General features: G+C 57.1%; 1 protein-coding gene across 3 annotated transcripts in view; it reads left to right on the top strand.

The window, feature by feature from the left end:
- CDH16 (cadherin 16, KSP-cadherin) overlaps positions 1-7507 on the top strand; it is an 11280-nt gene extending 3773 nt beyond the window's left edge. The window contains exons 6-18 of one of the 3 annotated variants that reach the window (XM_011932084.1): positions 296-454; positions 1255-1451; positions 2055-2177; positions 2387-2537; positions 2762-2989; positions 3093-3169; positions 3243-3431; positions 3533-3774; positions 4355-4488; positions 5175-5417; positions 5584-5691; positions 6238-6354; positions 7141-7507. In XM_011932084.1, coding sequence (XP_011787474.1) covers positions 296-454; positions 1255-1451; positions 2055-2177; positions 2387-2537; positions 2762-2989; positions 3093-3169; positions 3243-3431; positions 3533-3774; positions 4355-4488; positions 5175-5417; positions 5584-5691; positions 6238-6354; positions 7141-7238 — 2066 coding nt within the window. In that variant the 3' untranslated portion in view covers positions 7239-7507. The remainder of the gene's footprint in view (positions 1-295; positions 455-1254; positions 1452-2054; positions 2178-2386; positions 2538-2761; positions 2990-3092; positions 3170-3242; positions 3432-3532; positions 3775-4354; positions 4489-5174; positions 5418-5583; positions 5692-6237; positions 6355-7140) is intronic. The other 2 variants (XM_011932085.1, XM_011932086.1) reach the window with 2 other exon arrangements.
- The last annotated feature ends 4554 nt before the right edge of the window (positions 7508-12061 follow it).

The raw sequence follows: 12061 nt of genomic DNA on the forward strand, positions 1-12061 counted from the left end.
TGATCCGCCCACCTCGATCTCCCAAAGTGCTGGGATTACAGGCATGAGCCACTGAGCCTGGCCCATCCTGTACCATTTCTGTCCCATCTTGTACCTCCCTACTCCACTGAGGGTGCCATCCACTCTTGGCCTCCGTTTGCTCATCTGGGAAGTAGGACGAAATGCCGTGACTCATCTCCAGAGTCCTGATGTGATGATGGATAGGGAAGAAAGGACAGAGGAGAAATAGGAGAGGCATGGGAGACTCTCTCCACCCTCTCTATCCCTTACAGTTTACCCTCCCACCATGAACCAGGTGTCCCCTTCCTCTTCCTTGAGGCTTCAGACCAGGATGAGCCAGGCACAGCCAACTCGGATCTTCGATTCCGCATCCTGAGCCAGGCTCCAGCCCAGCCTTCCCCAGAAATGTTCCAGCTGGAGCCTCGGCAGGGGGCTCTGGCCCTCAGCCCCAAGGGTGAGCCTGAGCAGGGTGTGCTGGGGAGGGAGGGTCAGAGAAAGCTAGAGAAGGTGGTATCTGAAGCATAAGACAAGCATGGGTGGGAGCTTGAGAGGTGAAAAAGGAGGGAAGGGCACTCTAGGTGGAGACAGCAACAAGGCAGGGGGCTGTGGAGGCAGGGCCAGGCATGGAGAGTTAGGAAATGGTGTGAATGGAGGGCCTCAACTCCACGCTCCATGGAGACCTGGGCCTAAGGAACAAGGATAGGAACAGTCTAAGGGGTTGCAGCCTAAGATGCTGCTGGGCAACCTTGCGACTGATGGCAGAAGAGACCTGGACCTGGAAGTTCAGACCAGAGGCATGAACTAGGGATGGAAAGAAAAGTGAATCAGACATCATCATAGACAGCCATGCATTCACCCACCTACCGCCCAACCACCTACACAGTCCATCCAATCACCCATCACTACACTCTTCCATTCACACACTCAAACTCCCATCCACCTACCAAGTCAACCACCCATTCATCCAACCAGCCCGTCATCTACCATCTACCTACCTCCTCATCCTGGTCATCCACCTACCCCTCTAGTCTATTATGCATTCATTGTGTGGAGAGATACGGAGGTGGCTTTGCAAACTGTCATGTCCTGGTTGGAGGCTCACAATAGTGCTTAAAGTTCCTCTCTTCCCTTGGCCAAGAGAGTGTCCCAATCAACTGCCATATGCTTGGTTTTTTGTCTGGTATCTTGCTGAGAATGATGCCCTGGCCCCTGCTCCCCAGCTGCCTGCTCAGTTGACCATCCTCCCTGTTCTAGGGAGCACCAGCCTTGATCACGCACTGGAGAAGACCTACCAGCTGTTGATACAGGTCAAGGACATGGGCGGCCAGGCCTCAGGCCACCAGGCCATTGCCACTGTGGAAGTCTCCATCATAGAGAACACCTGGGTGCCCCTAGAGCCTATTCACCTGGCAGAGAATCTCAAAGTCCTATACCCGCACCACATTGCCCAGGTGAGTAAGTGGCTGTCAGTGGCTAAAGCAGCCCCATGGTTAGTGCAGCTGGGCCCAAGACTCATGGATATTTGGGGGCTGGGTCTGGAACTCACATGACCCCTGCTCCTCCCTCCACTCCTCCCATCACTTCCTGCTGTGGACTGGGGTGTTCAAAGCCCCAGGTGCAGGCCCACATCCCCTCGCCTGCCCTGCCATCCTCTAGCAGGCGTGACTCTGTGCTCTGACCTCTTGAACTTGCCCAAGGCTTCCTCAGGGAGAACAGCTGCTACCTCTTGCTGCCATAGGGATTGTCACCCTGGGCTAGGAATGTCTCAGGCCTCTTCTAGGAATGCCCTGGGGTCAGGCCCAGGCTGAGACGGTAGAAAATAAAGTAACCTGGTCACTCAGGCACATTGGGCAGGGTCCAGGTTTGGACCAGGGCAAGGCCACTAACAACATGTACCCTGAACAGAAGGATCCCACCCGGACTCCAGGCCCAGGGAGGGCAGCACCTTGCCTGGGTCACACAATTGCGGCTCAGGCTCCTCACCCAGAAATCAGATGGGGCACAAGGGCTGACATGGATTGCTCCTGCCCCTTGGCCTGGGATGTCCCCCCCAGGTACACTGGAGTGGGGATGATGTGCACTATCGCCTGGAGAGCCATCCCCTGGGACCGTTTGATGTGGATGCAGAGGGAAACCTCTACGTGACCAGAGAGCTGGACACAGAAGCCCAGGCTGAGGTGATATGAACGGGGAGTCAGGGACGCAGGCTGGGGGTGCTTGGTCACTGTCTAGTTGGCTTTTGGGGGTGTCACAACTACAATAGAGGCTGAGGCAGTGGGAAAGAGCCCCGAAGAGCTGCAGCTGGCCCACCAGAAGGAAACTCAGAGCCAGGCAAGGCTGGAGCTGCCCTTGGTCCTGACCTGAAGCCCCCTACTGCCCACCACAGTACATGCTCCAGGTGTGGGCTCAGAATTCCCGCGGCGAGGATTATGCGGCCCCTCTGGAGCTGCAAGTGCTGGTGATGGATGAGAATGACAACGTGCCTGTCTGCCCTCCACGTGGCCCCGCAGTCAGCATCCCTGAGCTCAGTCCCCCAGGTGAGCTACAGGATGGGAGAGGGGCAAAGTCTCTATGAACCACCCAGTCTTGCTCTTCTCTGGGATAAGGACCCAGCCTCAGGCTCCATGTCAATGTCCCTCCTTAACATACACACACACACACACACACATGCTCAAGTTCAGTTTGGCACAAAATAAGGAGTGGCTGGGGTAAGGCCTCCAGGCTGGGCTGTGGTCCTAGCCAGGCGGGTGCTGTCTTGCAGGTACTGAAGTGACTAGACTGTCAGCAGAGGACGCAGATGCCCCAGGCTCCCCTAATTCCCACATTGTGTATCAGCTCCTGAGCCCTGAGTCTGAGGATGGGGTAGAGGGGAGACCCTTCCAGGTGGACCCCACTTCAGGCAGTGTGACAGTGGGAGCGCTCCCACTCCAAGCTGGCCAGAACATCCTGCTTTTGGTGCTGGCCATGGACCTGGCAGGCGCAGAGGGTGGTAAGTGCCCTGATTGGTGACCCAGGTCCCCATGACCCCATGAGACCCCATGAGAGCCCTCTGTTCCTACCCTGACCTCACCAACAAGTCCTCCCTGCCCTAGGCTTCAGCAGCACGTGTGAGGTCGAAGTCAAAGTCACAGACATCAATGATCACGCCCCTGAGTTCACCACTTCCCAGGTAAGCAGATGCAGGGGAGAAGACCTTGGGAAGGATGCTGGCGGGGGGCTCACCATCCCTCCTTCTTCTCCAGATTGGGCCTATAAGCCTCCCTGAGGATGTGGAGCCCGGGACTCTGGTGGCCATGCTCACGGCCACTGATGCTGACCTCGAGCCTGCCTTCCGCCTCATGGATTTTGCCATTGAGAGGGGGGACACGGAAGGGACCTTTGACCTGGATTGGGAGCCAGACTCTGGGCATGTTGGACTCAGACTCTGCAAGGTGAGGGCCAGGGTGGCTGGGTAAGGGGCCCACACATGCACGCATGCATGCATGTGTGCCTTGCCTAGGCCCCCACAGTGACCTGGGCCTCCTGATTCCAGAACCTCAGCTATGAGGCAGCTCCAAGTCACAAGGTGGTGGTGGTGGTGCGGAGTGTGGCAGAGCTGGTGGGGCCAGGCCCAGGCCCTGGAGCCACGGCCACGGTGACTGTGCTGGTGGAGAGAGTGATGCCACCCCCCAAGTTGGACCAGGAACGCTACGAGGCCAGTGTCCCCATCAGTGTCCCAGCTGGCTCCCTCCTGCTGACCATCCAGTCCTCCGACCCCATCAGCCGATCCCTCAGGTGAGCCAAAATCCCAGCCCCTTACCTGGACTGGATTTCCCCTGCTCCCTGGGGATGACCCCAGGGCCTCAGAGGGGACTCATATTATCTACGGCCTGCAATATTTTTCAAACTATGCCAAGGTTGTGACTCCTGGCAGGGATCGGGGCTGGATGGACTGGGTGGGGCATGGAGAGGGGTGTTTTGGACCCCATGAGAGTTCAGATTATGCTTCAGCACCTGGAGGGAGGACCAGGCCCTCCTCCAATGCCCCCTAACAGATTACAGACAGACAAGGTTGTTCCCAGACTCATTCCTTCGCAGGGTGACCTGGAGTGAGCAAAGTTGAAATAGGCCTCCCAGGCTCTAAGAGTTTCTCCCCTACCCACATAATCTGTTGTTCATCCCACACCCACCACCACCACCACCACCACCACAAATCCTGAAGCTGGAGAGAGAGACTGGGCATCCCAGGCTTTGCTGTGGCCTCTGAGTCACAAAGAGGATGTAGAATTTAAGCGAGTCACATAGCCCTGGGCGATTCTGAACAAAACTCTATATGTAGTCCCAGTACCTCCTCACCCCGTTCCTTGGGTGGCAGGTTCTCCCTAGTCAATGACTCAGAGGGCTGGCTCTGCATTGAGAAGTTCTCCGGGGAGGTGCACACCGCCCAGTCCCTGCAGGGCGCCCAGCCTGGGGACACCTACACAGTGCTCGTGGAGGCCCAGGATACAGGTATGGCCAGGCAGTGGTGGGAGCCCCTGGGAGGGGGTACAAACCTCAGGCAGACAGACAGCAGGACTGAGCTTCCTCCCAGAGGCCCTCGCTGGCAACCCCCAGCCCCAAGCAGGAGACGCAGATATGAAGCTGGGTTCAATGTTCCTCTCTGAGAACGGATCTACTCCTCTGGTGGGCAGGTCTGGCGTCTGCTCCCCTCTCTGACCACTCTCCTAGATCAACATGCAAAATCTCCTAACCTTGTCCTTTAGCCCCTGGAGGGCCTCTCAGGGTGTCAGCTTCAGGGACTGGTACAGGGCTGGGGAGGTGACAGAAGGACCAGGGGCTGCCCCTGGGGAAGAAGTGCTGGAGTGAATGGGCCACTGGAGCCGGGTGTGGAGGACTCTGAACACTGCTCAGGACAGAGAGCTGGCCCCTGTGTGGGGAGCCCCGGGAGGCAGGTTTCAGCTCCCAGTTGAGCTGTGATACAGGGCAGACCCAGCAGCAGTGAGCTCTGCCACAGTCAGGGATGTCCACAGTGGCATGGGGATGATGACAGGTGGAGAGAAGCATGGAGGGTGAGTGGCAGGGGAGTCTGTAGAGCGAGACTCATGGGCTGTGGGAGCAGCACAGGGACCTCAGAGCTCAGAGCTCACCCCTGCCCCTGCCAACACCTGGCCGGTTCAGCGCTGCCTCCTCTGCAGATGAGCCAAGACTGAGCACCTCTGTGCCCCTGGTGATCCACTTCCTGAAGGCCCCTCCTGCCCCAGCCCTGACTCCCGCCCCTGTGCCCTCCCGATACCTCTGCACGCCCCGCCAGGACCATGGCGTGATCGTGAGTGGACCCAGCAAGGACTCCGATCTGGCCAGTGGACACGGTCCCTACAGCTTTGCCCTTGGCCCCAACCCCACGGTGCAACGGGATTGGCGCCTCCAGACTCTCAATGGTGTGTGGTGGGGAAAGGGAGGGAGGCTGTGGCCAAGGCAGGGAGGGGGTGTCACTTGGAAGTGAGATGCCCTTCTACCATGGGGGTGGGGCTGGGCCTAGGGGGAGCAGCCCCCAGAGGGCCTGTACAGGCTGGTGACCCTGGTTATTGCCTGCTGTCCCAAAAGGTTCCCATGCCTACCTCACCTTGGCCCTGCACTGGGTGGAGCCGCGTGAACACATCATTCCCGTGGTGGTCAGTCACAATGCCCAGATGTGGCAGCTCCTGGTTCGAGGTGAGGGTGGACTTGGGTGTAGCCTGCAGTTCCTGAGGGAACCGCTGGGATGCAGGGGGAGGGAGCTGGGTACAAATGCATATGGGCTCCTCATGTGGACAGCACATGCCTGTGCACACTTGCACACCTATGGCTGGGCACATACACCTGTGTGCACACAGGAACAGGCACAGAGGCACATACATTTTTTTTTGACACAGAGTCTCACTCTGTCACCCAGGCTGTAGTGTAGTGGCACGATCTCAGCTCACTACAACCTCCGCCTCCCAGGTTCAAGCAATTCTCCTGCCTCAGCCTCCCGAGTAGCTGGGATTACAGGTGTGCACCATCACGCCCAGCTAATTCTGGTATTTTTAGTAGAGACAGGGTTTCACCATGTTGGCCAGGCTGGTCTTGAACTCCTGGCTTAAGTGATCCACCCATTTCGGCCTCCCAAAGGGCTGGGATTACAGGTGTGAGCCACCACCGCGGTGCCTGGGCTGGGGGCTCTGAGCCGCTGGGGAGCCCTCCCCTCCCTACTCTTACTTTCCTCCCCTCTCCCCCCAGTGATCGTGTGTCGCTGCAATGTGGAGGGGCAGTGCATGCGCAAGGTGGGCCGCATGAAGGGCATGCCCACGAAGCTGTCGGCAGTGGGCATCCTTGTAGGCACCCTGGTAGCAATAGGTAATGGAGTTTGGACGTTACCTGCGTGGGCGACGGCGATGGGTGGTTGGAACCACAGCCTCCAAATAAACACCTTTGTCCCCATGGTGCCCCCAGCTCTGAAAAGGAAGCCCCCAACTCTCCTAGTCATTATGTGCCTGCCCCTTTGATCATAGTCATTGTCATTACCATTGATAATAGCATCTACGGTTACATGATTGCACATTGACTGGGTGGCAGGGGCTATTGCCGGGAATCCTCCCAGCAACACTGTGAGGTAGATCCTCGTATCTCCCCATTTCGCAGATGAGGTCACTGAGGTTCAGAGAGGTTAAGTGACTGGTCCAAGGTTACACAGTCAGGTTGTGACACAGCCCAGGTCTTTCTAGCCTAATTGCGTCAGTCTAAGCCACCCCTTCCATCCCCTTTATTTCTTTAGCCCCTCAAATTTTCTCCTTGCTGGTTTTCCTTGCTGGTTCTAGCACACTACTGTGATGAGCCTTTCTCTTGGAGGTCCATGGAGTTGGGGTCCAACTTACTGGTTCCCCAGTGTCCCCCAGAGAAGGGGACTTTGGAGGCTGAGAGGGGTAGGGGCCTCAGAGCCTCAGAGGGGAAGGGGCCAAGCAGGCCGAGCAGTCAAGCTTCTCCAGGCACCAGGACCACAGAGTCATACCCAGCCCAGCCTTGGGATGCTGTCCAGGAAACTCATCTCTTCATTAAGCCAATGCCAATCACAGGAAGTCCCTCGTGAAGAACAAGTCCCACAGCCCCTTCTGAGGCCTGATCCATCCCTCTTGGGTCCCACAGGAATCTTCCTCATCCTCATCTTCACCCACTGGACCCTGTCAAGGAAGAAGGACCTGGATCAACCAGCAGACAGCGTGCCACTGAAGGCGACCGTCTGAATGGCCCAGGCAGCTCTAGCTGGGAGCTTGGCCTCCGGCTCCATCCGAGTGCCCTGGGAGAGAGCCCAGCACCCAGGATCCAGCAGGGGACAGGACAGAGTAGAAGCCCCTCCATCTGCCCTGGGGTGGAGGCACCATCACCATCGGCAGGCATGTCTCCAGAGCCTGGACACCGACTTTATGGACTGTCCATGGGAGTGCTCCAAATGGCAGGATGTTTGCCCAATAATAAAGCCCCAGAGAGCTGGGCTGGGCCCTACGGGATTGGTCTGTCTGTGTCTCAGTGTCTATGGGTGCAGGTGTGTGTGTGAGTGTGCGCATACCTGCTCGTGTGCACACACCTGCTCTTTCATCCCTTCCCCATCTCCTGCCACATAGAAAGGGTCTGGACTTGAAAGACAAGACTGAAGTTTCCTGCAGGGAAGGACATGAAGACATCATATGGGCTACTGGTGAGAGCTTGGGACCACAGCAAAGTGGGTCATTTTTGTGGGCATCCAGAGCCCACTAGTCGCAGATCTTGGATGGGTGAACTCTAGGCAGGTGATGGTCAAGCAGGGGTGCCTTTGAGGGTGTCATCTCTGTGTTTTCCTGGATGTCATCTTTGCTATGGGAAGGCAAAACCTTGTGAGTCTCCATCTTCTGCTCATGTATGAGCACCTTGTGCTCCTGTGCATGAGTCACCTACACCCAGGGATGGGCAGAGGTCCCTCAGTCTCTGCAGTGGCCTGGGCAGGATGGTGAGGCCCCATGGGTCAGGAGCATGAGAGGTGAGGCTGGGGATGTGTCCTTCTGCCCCAGTGCAGGTTCCAAGGCAAGGCACTGCTGTGTTTCACGCACAGGCTGGTGAGTGCATGAGGGCATCTACAGGAAATCAGAGAAAGGGAGTCACTTAGATGGACACCATCGGAGCGGGACAGGCACCTCTGTGACTTACTCTGGAACTGACCCTCTCTGAGGTTAACCCCTGGCTCTGGCCCTGGCCTCAGATTAAGCCATGTCCTGATGCTCTGATGAGCCTGGCTGAGCTCTGCTAAGAGCTGAGCTCTCCAGATTGACCTTTAATCCCTGAACTGTAGGTGACCCCAGATACAAGCTGATCCCCTATGTCCCCTTCCCAGCCTTCTTTGGGGAGTCAAGGTGGGACTTGCTGTCCCAAGCACCATGAGCTGATGATGGTAAATCACGGGGAAGGGAGAAAAACAACCTCTGTGGGGCCCAGGCCCTATTTTTAGGAGATAATCTCTCCACTGTTGGCAGATTCTGTGGGATAGGGGCCAAGCCCAGCTAAGAGAGACAGGGCGGGCAATCTGGCGAAGACTCAGCTAGGATCCCCAGCCCAGGGGTTGGACTCTGAGGCTGGCCCCTGTCATCCTGGCTCAGGTACCCCCACTGCAGGCTCTGCTGACTACCCTTGTCCAGGCAGGGCTTCCCTGCCCCTCTGCCAGGATATCCTCTGCTCGGCCTGCATGCATTCAGAAATCTTCAGGGTGCAAACCTTCTGGAGGTAGTGTCTCATCTAATCTTTCCGTCAACCTATGAGGGTGGATTATTGGCCCCATTTTTCAGTGGGGAATCTTGAAGGTCAGGGAGGTTAAGGGCCGTAGCTGGGAGTCTTAGAACCAGGGCACATGGTGTAACTATCTGGTCAAGGACCATGTTATCTCTCTGGAAATGTCCGCAGCATTCAGGTGGTCTCTGCTACCCCAAGATCTGCCAGCAGGGCCTTAGAGATCACCCAGATCAGCTCCTTCTTGTAAAGATGGAAAGGTGAATTGCAAAGAGAAGGAGGGAAGTTTGTAGGTTCATACGGCCATAAGATGCGTCACTTGAGCTATAACCACCACTTTCTGGCCTTCACCCTAGATGGATAAGTAGGGAGATAGGAGGGTGCGTGGGTGAGTGGATAAGTGGATGGCTAGGCAGATGCATGGCCGGATGGATTGGTGGGTAGATGGATGGGTGGGTTGGTAATCAGGTGGGTGGGAGACCCACAGATGAAGGGGTAGATGACAGGATACCAGGACAAATGAAGGCATCTTTTCTAGTTTGAGGGCTTCTTCCTTGGGCCTCCAGGTCCCAGACCACTCTTGGTTGTGTCAATGCTGAAGCTGTCTGCCAGGTCCACAAGCCCCTTCTCCACAGACAAGAGCCCAGGTTCCTTGGGCATCTGGGGATATAAAACTTTCCTGTATCCTCAGTCCCATTCTGCAGAGGAAGGTGGCCAGGTGCAGTGGCTCACGCCTGTAATCCCAGCACTTTGGGAGGCCAGGGTGAGAGGATTGCTTGAAGCCAGGAGTTCAAGGCCAGCCTAGGCAACAAAGTGAAACTCTGTCTCTACATAAATAGAGAAAGAGAGAAAGGTGAGGATCAGAGAGGGGGTGTGGCTTGTCCTGGGTGGCAGAGGAAGAGAGACACAAAGCTGATTGGTCTTTAGGCTTGGCAGTGGGCCAGTGAATGCCTGTGGAGATTAATGCTAGTGAGGCAGGCTTCATTCTGCAGTCAGGGCCTCGCCCCTGCTAGAGCAAGGTGGGGGCCAACCAATAGCTGTCTGGGTAGAAGAGCATTTGTTGTGCTTATCCATGCGATGTGTTCCCAGGAAAACTGCTTCACCTCTCTGAGCCTTGGCTTACTTGGTGATACAAGTTTTTGTCATTAGGAAAACTACATGAAATAATCCCTGCACAATGCATTTAGCACAGTGCCAGGCACTGCAGGGCTCAGTAAATGTGGCTTTCCCCAGCACATGGATTGTTGAGGGACCTACAGCCTCACACTTACACACACTCCCTAGAGGTCCCAAGAGGCCCAGGCTTTTGGGAGGGCGTTTGGAGAGGGGCCCCAGCTCCAGCCCCAACGCAAGAGTGCAAGACACCCCTTCTAGCCCCAGCTCCCTTCCAGTGTCCAGGTGCTCACTAGGTCTGTGATGTCCAGGGTCTCATGGGGCTCTGGGCTGGAGCTGGAGGGGGTTGCGGGGTTGGCCCCAGCAGAGCCTCATGCTGCCCCTCTCCTTGGCCCCTTCCAGAGGCACTGGGCCAGATCAAAGGGACCCAGCTCGGAGGATCGGGAGGCAGCTGGGAAAGAATGTAAACATGAGGATATTTTTAAACTTTTTCCAGCCCCAGCAATTAGGGCTCTTGAAGCCAGAGGCCCAGAGGTCAGTCTGGCCCTCACCCACAAAGAAAGCAACAGTCTTGGGCCCTCAGAGACCCCACCCCACCTACACCTACCTACACCCACCCAGGACTCTAGCTGGGGCCTTGGGGCAGAAGTTCTTCCTAGGGCGTCACCTCCAGACACGCTGCTGTGGTGGGATGATGCATTTCTAATGTGAGGGACTCAGCGGCATGGGGCCCTGACTTAAGGGGTGGTGGGGGCCTACCAGACAGGGCTGGTGTTGGAAGACTGAGCTTGGGAGACTTCCTAGTGGCCCGGTCACTCTACCAGGCGTGTGTGCACACGTGTGTCTGTGGGTGTATAAGTGTATGCTGCAGTCTGGTCTGTGTGATGCATACATCAGAATGTGTGAGTGTGTGAGGAGCTTGCCTCGGCCCACCCTTCCTCATCTTCCCTAGCATCCCTGACCTCCTCCCTGGGACCCCTTTGGTAGGTGGGTGACATAGGGGGGACAAAAGAGTAAGAGTCACCTGAGAACAGGGAGGACACGAGGAGAGAAAGGCGCCAGAGCCGGGGGCAAGGAGGCCGGGGATACCAGGTCAGGGGCCATGCAATGAGTCAGGCTGTGAGAGCTGCAGGGATCACTGACGTGGGGACTGGGACTTGGCTCCCTCCGTCACCCCCATGTGTCACAGGTGGAGATGAGGCTCCCTGGATCTCCTGCTTCTGGTGTCACAACTACACTCACCAGGGATTCCATGACAACAGCCTCTTACCTTAGAGTGACACAGCCACCCTCACACCCTCACAGGAGTGTCACAGAACTCATACAGGGCGCCCCCAACACCACCCAGTGGTCGTATCCCAGTGATCCCTGTCTGTGAGACATGAGGACCCTCACCTTCTTCACATCCCCACTGACCAGAAAGTCAGAGTTCACAGGGGCACTCAGAAGCCAGGCCAGACTGTGGTCACCAGGACAACGGGGGACCCAGCCCCTGGAGAGGCCTCAGCTGGCTATCTCTAATTCTCCAGGGACTGCTGTGCCGCCTTGCCCTGCTTGTGGGCCCTGAGAGGGACAATGTCCAGCTCCAGGTCACACAGCTCCCCAGAGGAGGGCAGGGCCCAGCTCAGGATCAATGTGGCGATGGCATCCCCTCCAGATTCCCCCTGCTGAGGCAGCAGCCACAGGGGACGAGGCTTGGAGTTTTACCCTAAGATATGGTAGGATTTGGGGCCCGGGATGATGGGGGAGCTAGGTGGGGCTGGAACTGATGAAAATGGGAACCTGGAGACTTATCCTCAGTCTGAGGCTGAGGCTGGCCACCTAAAGACATGGTTGGTGTTCCTGTGGGTGCCCACTCACTGGGGCTGTTGCTATTCTTATCCAACTCCCAGTGGCGGTGGCAGTGGTAGTGGCAGCAGGGTCAGAGATAGCTGCTGGGTGGGAGAGAGTCATGAGCACCAGCCCTTTATCTGACACATTCCCTGGAAACTTGGCAGGGCCTGCCAGCCTCTGGGGGCCTGGGCGGGGCAGGGCGTGGGGTGGTCACAGGGATAAGATGAGGGGGCTGGGCTGGGCTCAGTGCAGATGAGGACCCGCTCCAGCCGCCTCTCCCACAGCCAGGCAAGGTCCCCTCAGAACCGGCCTGAGGGTTTCTAGTGAGATTTCTTTGATGCGGAGACTAAGACCACAGGTCACCCTC

Source organism: Colobus angolensis, unplaced genomic scaffold, assembly GCF_000951035.1.
Source record: "Colobus angolensis palliatus isolate OR3802 unplaced genomic scaffold, Cang.pa_1.0 Scaffold93, whole genome shotgun sequence".
Classification (NCBI taxonomy): domain Eukaryota; kingdom Metazoa; phylum Chordata; class Mammalia; order Primates; family Cercopithecidae; genus Colobus; species Colobus angolensis.